At 46.9% G+C, this 20151-nt stretch overlaps 1 protein-coding gene across 4 annotated transcripts in view; it reads left to right on the top strand.

Moving 5' to 3' along the window:
* FCHSD2 (FCH and double SH3 domains 2) overlaps positions 1-11381 on the top strand; it is a 121985-nt gene extending 110604 nt beyond the window's left edge. For all 4 annotated transcript variants that reach the window (XM_039697055.1, XM_039697056.1, XM_039697053.1 and 1 more), the window contains 8 exons: positions 1760-1921; positions 4820-4954; positions 5256-5339; positions 5465-5642; positions 6459-6679; positions 7630-7759; positions 7897-7979; positions 9062-11381. In XM_039697055.1, the coding sequence (XP_039552989.1) occupies positions 1760-1921; positions 4820-4954; positions 5256-5339; positions 5465-5642; positions 6459-6679; positions 7630-7759; positions 7897-7979; positions 9062-9145 (1077 nt within the window). In that variant the 3' untranslated portion in view covers positions 9146-11381. The remainder of the gene's footprint in view (positions 1-1759; positions 1922-4819; positions 4955-5255; positions 5340-5464; positions 5643-6458; positions 6680-7629; positions 7760-7896; positions 7980-9061) is intronic.
* Positions 11382-20151: the final 8770 nt, after the last annotated feature.

Here is a 20151-nt window from a genome sequence, read left to right on the forward strand (position 1 = left end):
TTGGAAATCTTGGATGCTTAGGAACAGGAGAGAAAGGATGCACATTAATGTATTGAATATTTCCTCCTTTTCTCAGCTCTCTGAACACTATTTACTGTTAATCATTCACCTGGAGACCCCTTGCATGAAGAAGTGGCCCAGTGGCTTTGGCTTTTCCCGTGGGAAGCACCTCTCAAAGTTGTCCCATCCTCCTTTCTCCATCTCTGATTACAGGGCAGAGTGTGTGCATGCAGCTGTAGCCATAGGAAGTTTCATCTGATATCATAAATTTCCCTCTTAAAACTGACCTACTCCTTAAAAATCACATGTCTGCTATGCAGAATTTAAAATAATGTCTCTCAAAAGTGGTTTGAGGCAGGTTTTAAGTCACCTTCACAAATTAAGTGAAAATGGAGACATTTTATGGGTTCAGCTTAATAAAGTTAGCAGTGATTTCTTTTCTGATTTAGTTTCTTAGTAGAAAGATAGAATTCTCTGATGCTGTAAGTGCAGCAGCATGTCAAAAACGAGAAAAATACCTGTATCACTTCAGCTCAACACAAATTTTTTTATGGAGTAAGGATTTGTGTAAGAGATAAATACCTACCTGGCACACATTTGCATTTGAATTCACTGTACTCCTATTCTGCAAATTCTGCTGTGCTTCAGCCACTACTGGAAAGGGAATTTCCCTCTTAATTTTTGCCTGATCTCACCTGTTTTTGCTGGTTTTGCTTGGATTCCCAGTGCTGCTGAGTGCTTGATCTGAAGCAGTGAGGTGCTTCAGATCCCTGTGGAAAAGAAAGGAGATGAAACTTTGCTACTTGCTAAAAATGACCAGTGCTGTGAAAGGGAATGTGGGAAGAATTCCAGGGTGCTTCAGTGGGTTTCTGCTGCTGCCTCCATCAGTGACTCACTGAAGGATTTTTGGGAAATCACTTGATTTTTGTTCCTCTGATGAGCAACAGCAGCAGGGGGGTGTTGAGAGGGCTGGCCTGGACAAAAATACCTTCAATTTTATCCCTGGGTTTGCCCTCCACTTCTTGCTGCAAATCTGCTCTTGCTGAAACCCTGAATTTCTTCACACTCCTCTTCCCACCCTCCTGTTTAGACTGTGAACTAATTTGGATCAGGGTGGTGCTTTGCCATGAATTTGTTAAATGCTTGGCTCCATCGGCCAGCCAGCCTGCCAGGATGCTGAAGTGAACCCAGCTGTCAGAAAACCTCCATTTTCATGCTGTTCTGGAGACAAAAACCCTGAAACTGTTTGTTGGAGTGCGATACTTACTTGATTTAGGAATTATTAACATATTGTGCTTCCATAACAAATGAGTTTCCTGTGATCTCTGGCACGTGCTGGTGGAAAAGAGCCTGGCTTGGGAGTTGGTGTGTTGGTGTGTGTATCCTGTCAGGTTTATTTGTGTTTCACATCCAGCTTAGTCACCACCTGGAAGGGTCTGCACTGTGGATATTCCTCATTTTAAAAATCTTGGGAAGCACCATGTTATTGGACTTCAAAGCTATGCTGAACTACTTAAAGGTGTGAATTGGGAGCAGGCACAAACTCAGAGGTGATATTTTAAAAAACACCAACTGGTGGGACTGGCTGGGCCTCCAGAGAACCATTGCCTGTGTCTTGGCTCACACCAGGTGAGGAAATGAGGAGTGGGGCTCATTTCCACAGGGAGCAGCTTCGGGAGCCACCTGGATGGTCAGAGGATCCACGGGGCAAGGTGGGGCCCTGAGGAGCTCTGAGCTCTGTGTGTGTTTGTGTCCCCAGATCATCAAGCTGAAGGCAGAAGCGAGGCTGGAGCTGCTGAAGCAGATCGGGGTGTCCGTGGACACGTGGCTGAAGAGTGCCATGAACCAGGTGATGGAGGAGCTGGAGAACGAGCGCTGGGCCAGCCTGCCCTCGGTCACCAACAACGGCTCCGCGCACCTGGTACGGATTCCTGCCCGGGGCTGGGGATCCCGGATTCCTGAGGGGAAACCCCTGCCCAGGGCCGGGGGTCCTGGATTCCTAAGGGGAAACCCCTGCCCAGGGCTGGGGATCCCGGATTCCTGGGGGGAAACATCTCCCCAGGGCTGGGGATCTTGGATTCCTGGGGGGAAACCCCTTCCCAGGGCTGGGGATCCTGGATTCCTGAGGGGAAACCCCTTCCCAGGGCCGGGGGATCTCTCCAGGGGCTGCTTTGACTTTGTGTGGGATACAGCAGGTCCAGAGGAGGCCCCAGAGCTGCTCCAGGGCTGGGAGAGCTGGGGGTGCTCACCTGGAGAGGAGAAGGCTCCAGGGAGAGCTCAGAGCCCCTGCAGGGCCTGAAGGGGCTCCAGGAGAGCTGGAGAGAGGCTATTTACAAGGACGTGGAAAGACAGGACACAGGGAATGGCTTCAAAATGACAGAATATGTTTAGATTTTATATTGGGAAGGAATTCTTCCCTGTGAGGGTGGTGAGGCTCTGGCACAGGATGCCCAGGGTTTAGATTTTATATTGGGAAGGAATTCCTCCCTGTGAGGGTGGTGAGGCTCTGGCACAGGATGCCCAGAGAAGCTGTGGCTGCCCCTGGATCCCTGAAGTGTCCTAACAGTGTCCAGGGCCTGTGTTTCTTTGAAGCTTTATTAATAGTTTAGAATATTATCTTGAGCTCTTCAAGTGTGCCCTCCAAAATCCCAAAGGAATTCCTGTGCTGAGTTTCACTTCAGATCCTCTCTGGTCACGATAGATGTGGATTTGTTGCATAGCTGTATTAAACAGTGATTTTATTCAATTTCTTTTTGTACTTCACCTCCTTTAACTTCCCTCTGTGCCTTTTGGGTTGCTCCCAATCCCCAATTCCCAGTGTCCCCAGCCATGGCACAGTTGGCCCTGGAGCTGAGCCCCTGTGCTGGTCCCAGGCGATGCCCCAGCCTGGGAGGTTCAGCTCTGAGTCTCATTTTCCCCTTTTACACTTACGTAGGCTCCTGTATTTAAAAAAGGCTCTGTTGACCTTGGCAGGCCAGACAGGGACAGCCCAGAAATGGAATTCTTAGAGCTGGGACCAAAATGATGCCAGAATTTAGAGGAATTACTGCAGTTTGTAACAAGCAGCGCTTTGACTCCAGCCTGGAGGAGTGGGCAGTGTTTAACAGAGCTGGGAAGGGGCTGGAGCCCCAGGAGAGGCTGAGGGAGCTGGGAAGGGGCTGAGCCTGGAGAAAAGGAGGCTCAGGGGGGACCTTGTGGCTCTGCACAGCTCCTGACAGGAGGGGACAGCCAGGGGGGTCGGGCTCTGCTCCCAGGGAACAGGGACAGGACCCATCTGTGTATATGTGCAACAAAACAAGGTAGATTTTTATATATTTTTAATATTTATATTTATATATAAATATTTCAGTTATTTTTCATGTATATAATCTGCTTTTCTGATCACCTCCCCTGCATTTCTTCCTGTGTTTGCTGCCTGTCCCACACCTTTCATGTCCTTCTGTCCCATACATTGATTCCTTGCTGGTGCCATCCTCCATCCCAGACCCTGCAGAAGGATGAGCTGTGTCAAGCCAACCTCTCAGTTTCCTGTTTTCCCTCTCCCTGCCTGCTTCCCAAATGATTCCAGCTGAGGAGCTGAGAGCAGCCCCCGTGCTGAAAATGAAGGCGTGTTTTTCCTGCTAGAAAAGCAGGAGCAGATGTTGCCCAAACCTTGTAGACATGATTTGCTGATTTCCATGATGTCCCAGCTGGATGTCAGCCCTGGCCGCTGGGACCATGCACAGCAAAAGGCAGAGAAACAGGAGGGGAGACCCCAGGTTTGCCACAATTTGTGGTTGGTTGCTGATCTCCCAAAGCATTGCCCAGCTGTAGGACAATTTTTTGGTTATCCCAACATCCATGAAGGATAAATGGAGGCGAACTGCTCTTGGATAGTGAGGGGAAAAAAATCACCAGAACTGCAAGGATTTGATTTGGAAATAGTAACATAAAAACTAATTAAGTTAGAACATGATGAAGCTTTGTGCTCTTCTAGTCCAGGCCTAGAAGAGCAAAGCTGTCAGAGACCGGGTTTAGGGAAACTGTACTGAGAATTGGGAGGCTCAGCTTAATTTTTTTTGGTTTTATCAGTCTCTCTCTTTTCTGGGGGAGCACCAGATTTACTCCTAAATTAATAGGAATAAACACAGGGAAGATGGCTCTACATAACAGTGTTGCCTTTGATTCACAGAGCAGTTTTCATAGAATAATTCATCATTTTTCACATGAGATAAAGTTATTTATTCACAACATAACCTGGGCACAAGGCCAAAGCACAGCTCCTGGCAGTCTTACCCAAACTTGTATTTTTCCAGCACATTGACTTCAGGTTTTATTTAAACTTTTATAGCAAGTTTTTACAAATCTTCCTGTCTCTTAAGAATTTTTGTAATAAACTGCAGCAAATCTGTTGTGTGGAATACACCAGCTAGAAGGTTGATGTGGAGGTTTATTTTTTAAACTATAAATATTTCCACTGCAGATTCATTTAATAACTCATGGTTGCAGGTACACCAATCTTTCAGTAGCATAAATTCCCTTTTTTCCTGTAAACTGTTTTTTGTGCCATTGCAATGGCATCTGCAAAGTTCTTTAGTCACAGATTATGTGATAAATGTATTTTATAACTGTCCAGTAGCTGAGCTGGAGCTTCCAAAATCTTTTGCAGTACTTCTTAAAGTCCAGGTGCTTGTGCTTGAACAAAGAAATCCAGCTATTTTCAATAACAATAAGTCATAAAAAATACACACTGAAAAATATTAACCAGCTCATTTTTATTGTTATTTCTTCACCAATTTTTAGCAGCTGCTGTAATGCCAACTGGAATTTGTTTTACCAGGTCAATGCTGATGCAGAAAAGGAAGAAGGTGAAGAGTTTGAGGACAGCATGGATGTTTTTGATGACAGCAGTTCTAGTCCTTCTGGTACTCTCAGAAATTACCCTCTCACCTGCAAAGTTGTTTATTCCTATAAGGTTGGTGATTTTTTTTTTAACTGATTAGAAAAATGAATTGTATAAGAACAAATAATAAATGTGCTTTAGGAGCTTGAAGTTTGCTTTTCTGATGGGGTGAGATTCAGGGAGATTCTCAGGGAGAAGGGCTTTGTGAATGGCAGAACCTTCAATGGGATGTTTTAAATCATGTCCAAGCTTTCAGTTTTTTAACAAACATCACTTCTAATAAAAGTCTAGAACATGGGAATGTTTTTGCCATTGCTCATGCCTTGCCCTCAAAGCCACTCTCCTTTTCCATCCTTCCTGTCCCACATTCCAGGCTTCTCAGCCAGATGAGCTGACCATAGAGGAGCATGAGGTGTTGGAGGTCATTGAAGATGGAGATATGGAAGACTGGGTCAAGGTATCATTTTCTCAGCTTGTTCCCATGAACTCTTCCAGGACGGAGGTTGGGATGGGAGGGAATGCTGGGATTCTCTCCAGAGCAGTGTTCCCAAGCAGAGAACGGCTCCTGTTGTTGGTTCACAGGCACGGAACAAGGCAGGACAGGTGGGATATGTGCCAGAGAAGTACCTGCAGTTCCCAACCTCCAGCAGCCTCCTGAGCATGCTCCAGTCCCTGGCTGCGCTGGACTCCCGATCCCACACCTCCAACAACTCCACGGAGGCTGACCTGGTGCCAGGCAGCCTCAACGGAGACTCCAATGGTAAATCCCACTTTAAAATGCTTAGGGTATCAAGGTGGCTCTTGGAAACACTCTGCACATCAAGTCTGGGAGATTTTCCAAGATTTCATGGAGTCACGCAATCATTAAGGGTGGAAAAGATCTCCAAGATCATGAAATCCAACGTTTGAGCAAATCCCACCATGTTGCAAAGTCTGCTCGTTTTTTAATCCTTCCAGGCTTGTCCACTCCACCATTTCCCAGCCTATTCCAATGTTTAATCACTATTCCAGGGAAGAAATTTAACCTGAGCCTCCCTTAGTGCAATTTGAGGCCACTTCCTCTTGTCTTATCTCTGGTTTCCTGGGAGAAAAGGCCCCACCTGGCCACAACCTCCTTTCAGAGAAATTTTACCTGTGCCTCCCTTAGTGCAATTTGAGGCCATTTCTTCTTGTCTTATCTCTGGTTTCCTGGGAGAAAAGGCCCCACCTGGCCACAACCTCCTTTCAGAGAGTTGCAGAGAGAGACTGACCCATATCTGAACGCAGCCATTCCCAGTTATTGTCTCTCTCATATTAAATCTGCATAATTCACCTCCTCAGCTCACAGAGAGAGACTGACCCATAGCTGAACACAGCTATTCCCAGTTATTGTCTCTCTCATATTAAATCTGCATAATTCACCTCCTCAGCTCATACAGCTGAGATTAAAATTAAGGAAAACTTAATTTTAATAATCTGTCTCAGCAATAACAGAATCTTTAAAAGAACTTCAAAATCACCAGCTCCAGCTATCAAACTTGGTGTATTTTTCCATTTTTTTCTTAGCTCACTGGGTTTTTCCTTTTCCATTTTGCAGTCTGTTTTGTAAAAGCACTTTATGATTACGAGGGGCAGACAGATGACGAGCTGTCCTTCCCAGAGGGAGCCATCATCCGCATCCTGAACAAGGAAAACCAGGATGATGATGGCTTTTGGGAGGGAGAATTCAACGGCCGCGTCGGGGTCTTCCCCTCGGTGTTGGTTGAAGAGCTCACGGCCTCAGAGAATGGAGAGACTCAGTGGATTGGGGATATCCAGGTATGGAAAGAGGTGTTGGCTTGGTTTATTATTTGGAAAGCTCTGTCACTTCTTCAGGGGGAAAAAAATCCAAACAGATTTTAAAGAAAAAAAAAATATCACTATTTAAGAAAAAAAAAAAAAATCAGAACCAATTTAAGACAAAAAACAACCCAAGCCCTCAGTGCTTGCATTTTAGTTTCTTACCCAACCTAATAACTATCAACTGATGCAGTTTTGCAAATTTATGAATAAAGGCAGATATTTGGATAGAAAGCAATCAAAGGAAATTTTGCAGTTTACTTCCTGTCATTAATTTATGAGACTGAGATGTCAGACACAACCTGGCAAAAAGAGAATTACAGGCTCTTTCAGCCCTAATTTAGTGTTTTCATACTTAAATCTGTTCTGTATGCTCTGAGTTTTGAGGGGCAGGATACTGCCAAGTTTTGGATTACAGTAATTTTTGCAGAAATGTCCTGATTTCTACAGCTAGCTCTGTAATCCTTACATCATGTTAGAAAATCAGACACATTCCAATATGGAGTTTGGAGACAGAAACTGCACTTCCATGTTTTCTACAATGGAATTTTTCAGTATTTTTATTCCTTGATTTAGGAAGACCATAAAAATGAACACTTAAATGCATTTTGGGTGGGGATAAAGCTCTTGATCCCAAAACTTCTGTGTGAATCCCACTTGTCCGAGTGACCTTTTTGTTTCAGATAACCTTCAAAAATCCTCTCTGAATTACCTAGGAGAGGCTGAAAATTTCTGTTCAGTGGCAACCTGTGATTTAAAAAAATTGAATCCCTGTTGGATACCTTGGCTTTCCTTCCCAAATTTTTCTGCCAGCTGCTTTTCCTTCAGAGGGAACTTGCTGGAGTAGAGATGGGTTGAAAAACCTGTGTCTGTGTGTGTTAAATGTGCCAAGGAGGATTTGCTGCAGCTTCTCCCTCTTTTTGGCACAGGTATCCCCCACTCCAAAGGCCAACAACTCCCTGCCACCACTGCCTCTGTATGACCAGCCTCCCACCAGTCCCTATCCCAGCCCGGATAAAAGAGGATCCCAATTTTTCCCCAGGTCTCCGTCGACGAATGGTGAGAAATTCGCAAACATTTTGGGTAGAGGCTTCATTTAGAAACCTTTCAGAGGGGCAAAAAAAGAAAAAAAGAGCATTTTTACAACATAAATTCAGCAATACTGAGGGGCGTCTTTGTGTTGCTTATTCCCTCAGAAAACAGCTTTGGTTCAGAGTCCCCTGGATTCTCCCAACCTCCACGAATTCCTCCGGAAAGTTCCTATGGCAAACTGCGGCCTGTAAGTGACCAGCAAATCCTGTGGGGTTTATTAATAAAATATTTGATTAAATAATCTATTCTTAGATTATATTATAATGATATTATAAATATTGCAAAATATTGATATTCAGGTGGTATCAGCCCCTGAAAAGAGCTGAAAAAGAGGTGGGAAGTCAATGCCAGAAGAGCTCAGTCCTATGGTTTATACAGTTCCTGCTTTCCAGAAGTTTTCTGCATATTTGGGATTCTGTTTATTTCCACCCCCTTCGGTTTGAGGGGTTTGGATTCACAGTTCCTAATGATGAGGGTTTTGTGTTGTCTTTGCTGTCTAGAAAAAGGACATTTGCCAGAAAAGGAAGGGAAGAATTAAATCACTTAGAACTTGACAAAATCCATCTCCTATGATTAACTTTGAAATCAAGTTGTGGGGTGTTCAAAGCCCTAAACCAAATCATACTAAAACATAACATTTGTCTTTTCCTGGCCTTCTCAGTGAACAAGCTTACAGAAAAAGAGCATTTTTGGATATTCAAATAATATATTCTGAATATTGAGGTAGTATTGGGCAGTATTTGGTGCAGGATTGCTCCACAGCTCATGTTTTCCAGAGCAAGTCTGGTGAATTCTGAAATGGTGTCCTAAAACCCCTGTTGGTACTAAAGTTGATCTCTGTCAGGAGCAAAAATGAGTGATGTGGCAGAGTGTGAGAACAACATCACATTTTGGGTGTGTATTGTTGAGTCAGTGATTGATGAAGTATCAGTGAGTCAGGTGCAGCAGAACATCCTGGTAGTTCCCACTCCAGAGAAATTCCAGGCAAAAGCACCATCAGATTCAGCATGTGCTGAGCCTTTCCCAGGTTTCCATCCTGGTTTATCCATGGAATAGTTGGGATTGCACCCTGGAGGGAATCTGGGACAGGTGATAAAGAAAATCCCTGATGGCTGAGCTGGGCAGCACTGGAGCTGCATCCCGCTGGACACACAAGCTGTTTGCATCGCCTGGAGGGGTGATCCTGGGGCTCAGTGCAGGAACTGTCGGGGGTTTCTGGTGGAACTTGGCCATTTTGGGGTAGTCACAGGCTGCTTCTGAATGTTGCAGGTGCGAGCAGCTCCTCCGCCCCCGACACAGCACCACCGCCGGCCCGCGGAGAAGATCGAGGACGTGGAAATCACTCTGGTGTAACGAGGGGACTGGCTAATTAGTAGTGCTACAATCAAGGCCAAACACAGCTTTTGGTCGATCTCGTTTTTAGGCACCTTTGCATGATGAAGACTTGGACTAGAGCGAGCGGTAGGGAGGATTTTTTGTGGCAGTGACCTGGCGGATTCCTTCCCACAGTCATGAATATTTTGTGCCTTTTGGTTCTTTTTGTTTGTTTGTTTGGATTTCTCTACATCATTCTTCTTCTCTTAGCACAAACCAAGACAGGCCAAGATTGGCTTTTTTTCTTGGCTGGAGATGCTCCATTTTGATGTGGAGACAAAGAAAGAGCCCCGTTCATGCAGCTTAGTCTTAGCATCCTTTGCTCCTGTGCATTAGTACAGTATATTACTGTTGCCATAGGAATGTGTTAAAGATTGTGGATCCTTCCAGTAGCATCACCTGCCTGATCAGGTATTCATCAGAAGAATGAAAAAAGGGAACAGAAAAAGAAGTCTAAAGGAGAGGCTGGCTCCTCTTGAATCCCCCTGCAGAAAGGAAGAGGTGGGAAAATGATCTCCTGGAGAAGCGAAAGTGTTCGTTCCATGGGTGCTCCCCTTGTCAGTGATTCACAGCTGAACATTCTGCCTTTGGATTTTTGTGTTTACTCAGTGCATTTACTCATAGAGGATCTAACACGGAGGTGCTGAACCAGCAGCAACATCTTCTTCCACAGCAGAAACCAACGGGTAGAAAAGCAAAAAAGCAAGTGAGATTTTTGTCTAGATCTGGAAATTGAGCTGCTTTTTCTTTTCTTTTTTTTTTTTTTCCCTTAGCAGATTTTGGGGATGTCTTTTTTTTTTTTGTTGGGTTTGTTTTATTTTTTTAAAGCATTTGGGTCACTCTTCTCCCAGTTATTGCCGTGTACTTTATTATCCAACGTTAGCAGTGTATCTCTGTCATCAGACCACCTGAGTTCTAGAGTTAGCAGTTCCATTTAGAGTATTTACATGCATTTAGTTGTTGCATTGGATGGCCCTGTAGCCTTTTCCCACCCCAATCCCATTAACCAGCCAAAGCCAGGGAGCCAGGAGCAGCTCCAGGTTCTGCCTTCTCACCACCTTCGTGCCCAAGATGTGCCCAGTTCCTCTCAGGGAAGAAACTGAAAGGAAAAGAGTTTCACATTTCCCTCAGAGAGCTCTGAAAAGGGAGCTTGGATTTCGGTTTTTTGAGAGAAGAGGGCAAAGAATATTCTGAAGTTGAATGTAGAGCGGAACGGTTGGAGGAGAGGGAAAAACTGGATGAAAGCAGGTTTTTCCTTGGGTACTGACTAAAATACTGTCAGCATTCTCCATCAGATGAAAACTTCAGATCAAAGGCATCCCGAGGTTGGGTTTGGAGCTGTTTGTGGGTTCTCTTGTGTCTTCATGGTTTTTTCTCAAAGCCAGTAAGTTTTCAACCTTTAGTTTACTAACAAGGGCTATTTTTTGAGGCTGCATTTACAACAAAAACCCAACGACTCATCTAACAAGATTTTATCATAAACTTTGCACATACTTGGAAATCCCAGCCCAGGCTGGGTCTCTGAGACATCCAGTGCTTGCCAGTCTCCTTTCCCAGTGGGATCCTTAACCAAGAGTGGGGCTGTCTGAGGGCAACAATTCATGGATCAGTTCTGGAATCAGAGACTGTCCAATGAAGTCTTTTCCATATTTTATTCCTTCTTTTGCACCTCTTGTCCTGTTGATCTGTTTGAGGTCTTTTTATGTGTTTATCAAACTTATTCTTAAGTTTAAAAAGTTTAAAAAAAAAAGGTTTAACTGTTTGCAAATATTTTGAGATCTTTACAACGCAGAAGAAAACCAAGTTTTTGCCATAATGTTCATGTTCAGTTCTTTTGGCCAGTTTCACCAGTTTCGTGTTCAATTCTTTTGGCCAGGACACAGGTCTGTGTCCTTCACACCCGGACTTTCAAAAATCCAGAAAATTTTTATTTAAAAGTCTCTTTAGTTGTATTTTAAAATATTTTCTGTAAGAGCTGCTAATTTTATTTAAAAAACAAAAGTGGAAAAAAAAAGAAAAAAAAAGAAAAAGGAAGAAAAGTTGTAAAAAGATGCCTCCTTTTTAACTATGATTTCTTCATACAGGGCATGTATCGGCCGTCGCATCGTGTACAGCTCAGTACACCCTGAAAGCATCAGTGCAAATGCTTTCTTTATATTGGCTGTAAAAAGTTTGTATTTATTATGTATAAAAAGTTGAATAATAAAAAAGTGGAACTAAATCCCTGGTGCCCTGGGAGATTTGGGTGGTGGGGAGGTTTGGGGGTAAACCCAGGGATAAAAATCAGCATTTTCTTGAGAGGGACTTCGTGCTTTTACACAGAAATTTGAATCTTGTGCTTCGGGAAAAGGATATCCTAAAAATCAGCTTTAAACATCTTTTGGAGGGGGATTTATATAAAGAACAAAACGTTTCCAAAAAAAACAAAGAGCCAGCAAAAAAGCTCCAGTTATCAAAATAATTGCTTAATAGCCTTGATGCAATTAGGATAATTGCCTAAAGAAAGCAAGGGGAGTGATTGATAACAACCCTTCAGAGTGATTGTCCCTTAATAGGCTTGATTTGCCTAATTGTGCCAGGAGCATTCCCACTGCATTCCCAGCCTCTCCAGCGCTGGGATCCCTCTGTGGGCTGCATTTTGGATTTTCTCCCTGCACTCAGAAGCTGCCTGTCAGTGATCACCTCCTTGCTGGGCTAATCCCAGTTTCCCACAGCTGGTAGGTGCCAAATGATCCGTAATTTCCATGTGCTCCCTGGTTTTGGAGATTCTTTTCCTCATGGAGCACAGCACTTTGCTGTGGGGTTGGATCTTCTTGCACTTCCAGTCTCCCCCCTGAGCTGTTGCAGAGGCCTTCGCTTTTCCCCCTGAACTCCTGCTGCCTCTTCCTATGAGAAATCCCATTTTTCCTGCTTTTTATATGGATTCATAGTGCTCCTCGAAGAATTATTGTCCTGCCTTGCTGCTTTGACAGCTTTGTCCTTTTCTTTTCACTTTTTGCTTGTTGCTTGGGGTCCTTTTCGCCACCTCTATGACTTAAAAATTATTTTAATCCTCAAATCCACTTTTCCTATCTTCCATTTTTAACAGACCCCCTTCATGCCTCTACTTGTTCTCCTTCCCAAACAGAACCAGCGGAAATGTGCTGTGATCCCCATCATTCTTGCCATGAACTGATTTCCATTAAAACCTCCTGTCCCTGAAGTGCCTTTCCTGCACAGTGTGAGCAGCACACAGCGACCACTCAGAGGCAGGGGTGCTGAGGAACCACAAAGGCTCCAGGGCTTTGTTTCCTGCTTGGGAATTCTCCTTCTCTTAACTAGAGAATAGTTAAGAGAAAGAATCTGGGGAAGTTCTCCAGTGCAGAGTGTGAAATGTGGGTCCCTGCAAGTCAGCAGCAGGGTCTGTTAGAACCAGGCTTTCCTCTGGTTGCTTTGGTTCCCAGGTTTTGGCTTTAAACTGAAGAATGGAGATGTGGATTAGGTATTAGGAGGAAATCCTGTGAGGATTTCCTGGGAAATGCTCTGAGGATTTTCTGAGGAATCTGGCACAGGTTCCCAGAGCAGCTGTGGCTGTCCCTGGATCCCTGGAAGTGTCCAAGGCCAGGTGGGACAGGGCTTGGAGCAGCCTGGGACAGTGGAAAGTGTTCCTGCCCATGGCAGAGGTGGGATGAGGTGATCTGAGATCCCTTCCATCCCAAACCAGTCTGAAATTCAGTTATTTTCAAAAGGTGAATAGGACTGAGACTGGGTAGAAGAAATGGGGTAAACAATGTGATGTTTACTCCAAATTGTGCCAGGGTTTCTTTTTTTTTTTTTTTCCTTTTATGGAAATATTAAAAGGAATCGATGCAGTGGGCGAGTTCTCTTTCCCTTCTAGCACAAATGTCTCTCACTGCTGATAGTAATTAAAAAAGAAAACAGAAACTGCACCATCTTCTCTAAATAAAGCATCTTCTGCTGCTTGGAAGTCTGGCTGCTCTGCAGCTTGCACTGCTTTTCCAGCAAGGTCCCTATCATTAATAACTTGTAAATCCCAGCATGGCAGGGGCAGGATTAGCAGGGAATCCTCAATCAATCAGCCTCTGGAGCCTCCCGGGAAGGAGGGGATGCCACTGCCAAGGGAAGAGTTCTGTCTCCCCATGTTTTTAACATTTTCAGATCTGTTGCCCCACAGAAAACCTTGGGATGGATGGGAGTAAATGTGCTGTCCCCCCACACTTGGATAAGTGTGTCCAAGAGGGGGGAGCTGAGGGATGTTGAGATATCTGTTCAAGGCACTGGGGGAGGCTGGAGAAAGTGGGGGATGAAAGGGAAGAAAACTTCACTGAAGTCAGGGATGCAGCAAAGAGACAATAAAAAATGCAGGCAGGAAAATGCTGACGTGCTTGCCATGCCAAGTGGTTTCCTACTCCAGGCATTCCCCAGGGGGATTGAGGATTACAGATCTGGCAGCAGGATCAGTGCAGCAAGTGAGCCTCTGCATTGCAGGTCATTTCAGCCAGAAAATGAAAGAGAGCACTGCAGTGATACCAGAAGGGAGAGGTGGGAAATCCCTCTGCTTGGTGTTGCAGCACAAGGAGGAGGGGGAGAGGGGGATTCTGACAGGTACCTGTGCATCTCCCGGGATGCTGGCACTGCTGGGAAGAGCCTGGCCCCATCCTCTTGGCACCCTCCCTTCCAGTACTGCTGGACGTTGTAGAGTTCACCCCCAGCCTTCTCCTCTGCAGGCTGGAAATGTAGAGAATCCTGGAAGAGAAACAGAGGACGGGAGGAAATGGCCTCAGGTTGTGCCAGGGGAGGTTTAGGTTGGATATGAGGGGAAGGTCTTTGCTGAAAGGATTTTCAGGCATTGGTGCCCAGGGCAGTGAGTCCCCATCCCTGGAGGGATTAAAAGCCACAAGGATGTGGCACTTGGGGACATGGGGCAGTGGTGGCCCTGGCAGTGCTGGAGGAATTACTGGACTCCATGATCTGAAAGTGTTTTCCTGAATGATTCCCTGGCAGGGAGAAGCTCTGTGCTAAGCAGTGTTGGGCTGAGGGCTGTGCAGTGGCCATGGAGACTCAGGAATGGGGTTCCAGGATCGAGGCTTCAAATTGAACTTCCTTAAGGATCCAGAGAAAAACAACATTGTGCCATGGCCAGGGCAGCTTTGTGTGTTGGAAAGGGCTTATGGAGGCTTTCAAATCCCAAGTGTGGCCCACATCCCCAGGGAATGAAGCCTGAGGTGGTGTCTGCCACATCCACCCACAGCCCAATCCCATTCCTCCTGCTCTTCCCACTTCAGGTTCTCTCCCTGCAATCCATTTTCCAGCCTGTCTCTGTGCTAAGCAGTGATTCTTGAAATTCCCTTCTGCTCTCTGCTGGATTTCCCTGCTGGTATCCAAAGGGAACAGGAGGCAGGCCCGTGGGACGTGCGGCTCTGGGCATCAGGAATTGCCTCTCTCAGAAGCTGTCACTGCCCCTTGCCAGCCTGGACCATGGCCAGGGATTAAATGGGCTTTACAGGAGGCTTTGGATTCTCTTCTGGCATTTCACCCAAAGGTGTGAATATCCCTAGAGTGTTCTGGGTCAGGCAGGGATGCTGTGAGCATCAGGAAATGGGGATAACCTCACCTTGAGGGTGCTCTGTCTTCACTGTGGAAGGAGCAGCTGTTCAAGTTGAGCTCCACAAAGATCCCAGGACATTCTGAGCTGGAAGGAACCCCGAAGGATCACGGAGTGCAGCTCTTGGAGATTTAACCCCAGACCTTGGCACAATTAACACCATGCTCCAGTTCTTCTGGCAGCTAACAAACATCCACCCAAAACTCACCTGGATGGGAGGTGAACATGGAATGGGCCCCACTGAGGAGGAGCTGGGAGCTCATTTTCCCCCCACTGGCATCATTCCTGGACAAATCCCTATGTTCTGTTTGCTAAGCATCACCTGAAGGTTTCTCTGTCCAAAAACCAGTCTGTGCCATGCTGAAGTGCCCCTTCTATTTCAAAATTGCTTTTTTTCCACTCCCAGATTTTCACCTTTTTTGATGGAGTGGTTTTGGGGTTGGATTTTTCTTTTTGAATTCAGATTGAAGAGTGAATGCTGTGAGCTGTGCTTCAGCTCTGCTGTAATTAGTTTTGTCTACTGTAATTGCTTCTCCTTTTTGCATTGTTTAGTGAAAGACGAATGAATTTCCAGGTCTGGTTGCATTGGGAGTGCTGACAGCAGCTTTTTAAAATCCCACAGCACAGCCATTTGTCTTTTTTATTCAGCTGAATCCTGCAGAGTGGGACAAATTCGGCTTCTCTTCTGTGTCCTGGGCAAATTACTGTACTAATTAATTTCTCTAAGACTGGGGCCTCTGCTTAGCAAAGGGAAAGGATGGAGGGAGGGCACTGTCTGGAAAACAGCAACAACCCTGGATTAACTCCTGGAATAAACTTGCATGAAGAGACATGAGAAGCTAATGGTTTAAAAATAAGGTTTATGGTGTTAAAAAATGGATATTGTGGTATTAATCCCACTTCATAAGAACATCTTGGTTTCTGAGGAGGCAGCAGCTCTAATCTATCCCCCTGTTCATGCTCCCAGGGTTTCCTGCTGCAGGTTTTGCTGTGGGCTTTTAAAGAGAATTGGCATTTTTCTTGGAAATTTGATAGCAGAAGGTATTGCTGCTCCTCAAAAATGAGGAAAGGATGCTTTGTGTGACAGCAGGAGGAGGGAAAAAGAGGGGAATGTGGCCAAGGGACTTGTAGGGTTCTGAGAACATCACTGACAGGAGAGAAGGAGCCTGCAGAGGGAAGCTCCTTTGGGCAGAGAGGGGAAGCAGTGAGTGCTTGGACTTGCCAGGAATTTCTGTGGAAGGATCTGAGCACTCTTGGGGTGCTTGGGACATCAGAGCTGAGTCTGAGCCAGGGATGAAAGTGGCAGGAAGGAAATCCAAAATGTAATGTTTTTCTAAAAACAGTGGGTTTGGTTTAGTTTTTGGGGTTTTTTTCAGAGAAATAGGTGGTAGTTTTATTTTTGTCCAATTTTTCTCTTCTTTCCAAACAGAAATTTAATTCCAATTATTAATCCAAATATTAAATTCAATGAATATAAGTAATAATAAATACAGCACTCCCAATTCCCTCATTGTTGAGGTCAGTGCAAATTATTCCCCAAGGACACTGTCAGAGTGGGATTGCTCTGGGATAACAAGGGAATCTCGTGTTAATTCAGCTGGCAGAGCTGCTCTGCCTAACAGTGGGGAAGTGCTGCTGCTGCCTTCAGAATTACCTGACCGAGCTAATCTGAGGGTGAAGAGACAATTTATTGATTTGGAGTCCTAGCCAGATGTAGATGGAGATAATTCTGGGATGTTAGTGGTATTATTCCTACAGAAAAGCAGGCTGGGTAAAGATTTTCAGGTTTTTATTAGCCCCTGCCAAACAACTGGGCTGCATTGCAGCTTGAATGTTTAATTTAAGATGTGGATGGCTGAGATACCAAAAATCAGAGCTCTCTGGGTGGTGGTCACTGACTATTTCTGCTGAAACTGCTCTTTTTCTAAAGCCAGCAGCCCCTCACACTGTTCTGAGCTTCCCCTCTAGAGCTATTTTTAACAGATAAAGGGGGGGAAAAAAAGAGGTGTTAAGTTTGCAGCTCTGCTTTTGCATTCTGGTCAGGTGTCTTGTCACTCTTCATGGCTCCCCTTCAAGCTGGCATCCGAGGGTTCTGCTTAATGTCCTAGAAAATAACCTTGTGCTTGGACCAACAGCCAGTTTTATCACTGGCTGTGTGTCTGGGGCACAGAGGGGACAGGGAAAAGCTGGGAAAGCATGGAGCTGGGTATTGCCAGGCTGCTCCTGGGCCAGCAGCTCCCTCCCTGCTGCCACAGCGCCTGGGCTCAGCCTGGCAAAGCAGTTCTGCTCCCCTTGTGCCAGCAGGGAGCTGAAATCTGGGATTGAGGGTCTGGGATTTGAGCCTCGCAGCCTCACCAGGTTCCCTCAGTGGTGTTTGCCCCCAGTGCTCTTCAGCCGTGTTGGAGGTGTCATCTTCCCACGTGGATGGCTCCATGGATTTCTCTGGCAGTGGGAAGCCATTCCCCCTTGTCCTGTCAGCAGTCCCACCTCGAGGAGCAGAGGATGGCCTTTGTCACCAGCCTTACCTGTAAATCATCACAAAACGTGGTGCTGGGGCAAAGCAGCCCCTCCTGCCCTCAGCCTGTTTCCTGGGGCTTGAAAACTGATTAAGAATCACTTGCTTAAGCTGCTGGCTCTCGGGTGACAGTGCCAGGGCAAGCTGCTCTCCTGGAAATGCCCATTAAAGTTTCAATTTCCATCCCTCAGCCAGAGCCGTGGGGCCGGGTGTGAGCTGCTGGAATGACCTCTGCCAGTTCATTAAATAGCAATGAGCCCAGGATTCCCAGCTAAACAGCACACAGAGCATCCTCACTCCGTTTCCTGTTTTTAAAGGAAGTTTAAATTGTTTAATAATCTCCTTTAAGTCCTTAAAGTGAATCTGGGCAGCAAAGCAAAATCCTGTTTAGCGGGGCAGATGCCCAAAGGAAGGTGTCAGGGTGATGGAGCTGTTTGGGAGCAGCCACTGAAACACTGCCAACAATTTATCAGATGTGGTGGAGGTGACAGGCTGGGATTACAGTGGAGCTGGCTGCTGGGTCAGACTGAGCTTCACTAACACCTTGCTGAGTGCTGCAGTTCCTGGGTTAAATCCAGGCCACGTCCAGTGCACAGCTTCTGTTTCGCCCATTTGGTGGTTGCTTTTCAAGCTCTGATGTGTCCTCAGAGGTGTGAATTCTCCTGGAGGGTCCCACACACCTTTCCAGAGCAGTTATTCATCCTTAGCCTGGAGCTGAGCTGGTGCTGCCTGAGTTTCAATCCCACTTTTCCAGCTGCAGGGAAGGAGATGGGATTGGGGCAGCTGAGAGCTGTTTCTGCCTGGACACACCTCTTCCATCCCTGTCCTGCAGGATCCTGCCACCTTCCCCTGCCTCCAGAAGGTTTGCTGGACTTACTCCCCCTCAGAACAGTAAATCCTGCTAGGTGTGAAATGTTTACAGAAGGCCTGTGAATGTGGCCCTGACTCCCTGTCCTTCCAGCCCTGTTCCCTTCATCTCTCCCCACTCCCAAGGGCTGCTTCATGTGGGAAGGCAGAACAAGTTTCTCAGGAAGGCTTCCAGAGGTGCCAGGGCATGGTGAGGAGCTCAGTGAGGGGTTTACACAGCTTGGGCAGTAGCAGCTGCTCCAGTGCAGCAGTAAATTCTGGTACAGCATCTCCTGCAGTAAAATTCCTGGCTGAGTTAGACTTTACAAATGCTTTACAACTTGTGCTTGCAATTCATCTTATCTCTGCTGGAATTGCCTCCCAAGACCCATCTCCATTCATTTAATGCAAACTATCTCATCTTGTCCATCTCCACCCCGGGTTTCATTTTCCACAGCTACTCCCTGGGAAAATTCATGAGCTCTGCAGTGCCTCTGATGGTCGTAGGGAAGGTGATTTGGGAGGATTTCTGTCCTAGCCAATGGTTCCTGCACTGAAATGCAGGGATGCAGCTGTCCAAATCCTCCTGGAGCACCAGGAAATGATAAAGAACAGGAAGGGAGATTCCCAAAATCCTCAGAGAAGGTGATGGGGCCTGGCGTGAGTGGAGCCCAGTGTGTCACCCCAAATCCTGCAGGTGTCTGAGCAGGAATGGGCTGTGCTTCTGCCTGTGCCAGTGTGTACTTTTGGTGATCCCAAGGCTGTTCCCTGATCCTTTGCAGAGCCAGCAGGATCTCCCTTACTTTGGGAGCAGCAGTGGCAGTCGGTGACTTTCCCAGGCCGGACACTCTCTCCCAATGCCACCTTCTGTCCCTGCCCGCAGAAAGCAGGGGGTATCCCAAAACCCAGCGTGCCATCAAGCTGGGAAAGCTGTGCTGGCCCTTTCCCTGGCCGGGCTGCCAGCCCCTCCTGCTGCCCTGAACAGGAGCCAGCTTCCCGGGGAGCAGCCGCTGGCACGCGGGATTAATTGAGCCCGTGCCACGGCCCTCAGCTGCCATAAACCACGCTGCTGTCTGGGCACTGAATGGAGCTGGGGGAGGCAGGACAGCTCCTCCTTCCCAAACCTGCTCCAAGCCACGTCTCCCACAGCGAGGAAACCTGGCACCACCTCCCAGCACCTGCCAGGCCCTCCCTGTGGGCACGGGGGGGGCTCCTGCTGCTGCTGCCAAGTGTCACATCTGGGGTGACATCCTTCCCTGGTTCTGCTCCTGCTCGCTCCAGGAGATCCAAGTGCTGCTGCCAGAGCAGGGGCTGCAGCCCAGGGATGTGCCCAGAGCCAGGGAGGGTCCTGGCTGGAGCGACCCCAAAGTTTTTTCCATCCCCTGCACGTCCTTTGGGGACAAAAGGAGCTCCCGTGCTGGTGGTGAGGCTCCACAAAGAAGTGGGGAATGGGGAGCAGCAGGGCTGGGGGACCCAGAAACCTGAGTGTCCATCACTCAGCATGGGATTTGTGGATAATCCAAGGCACTGCTGGGCCTGGGAAGGCACCGGGACCTGCTGGACCACACCTGAGCTCTCTGTGTCACAGCTTTTTTGGGATGTTGCCAGACTCCATTTCAGCAGGGATGGAGCAGGGGTGAATTCACAGAACTGGGGAATGGCTCAGGTAGGAAGGGACATCTAAAGGTCAGCAATGCAACCCTCCTGCAGAGAGCAGGGACATCTCCAGCTAGCCCAGAATCCATTCCCAGCACCGGGGAGCATCACCCAGGGCTGCCTGAGGCTCAGGGAGGAGTCCCACACTGCTCCTTGGGGAAGGCACTGAAGTGTCCCCAGCTGTGAAATCCACACTTGGAGCCCCCAGGCCACATCTGGGGGGACAGGGGACATTCCCTTGGTGCCAAGCACCAGCCAGGCCCTCCTTTGTGCCCAGCTCCAGCCCTGGGTGCTGACCAGCACACATATTTTATCCTAAACAGGCCATGGAAAAGGGGACACGGGTCAGGATCAGGCTTTTTG

This window comes from Passer montanus, unplaced genomic scaffold (genome assembly GCF_014805655.1).
Source record: "Passer montanus isolate IOZ18808 unplaced genomic scaffold, ASM1480565v1 scaffold116, whole genome shotgun sequence".
Taxonomy (NCBI): Eukaryota; Metazoa; Chordata; class Aves; order Passeriformes; family Passeridae; genus Passer; species Passer montanus.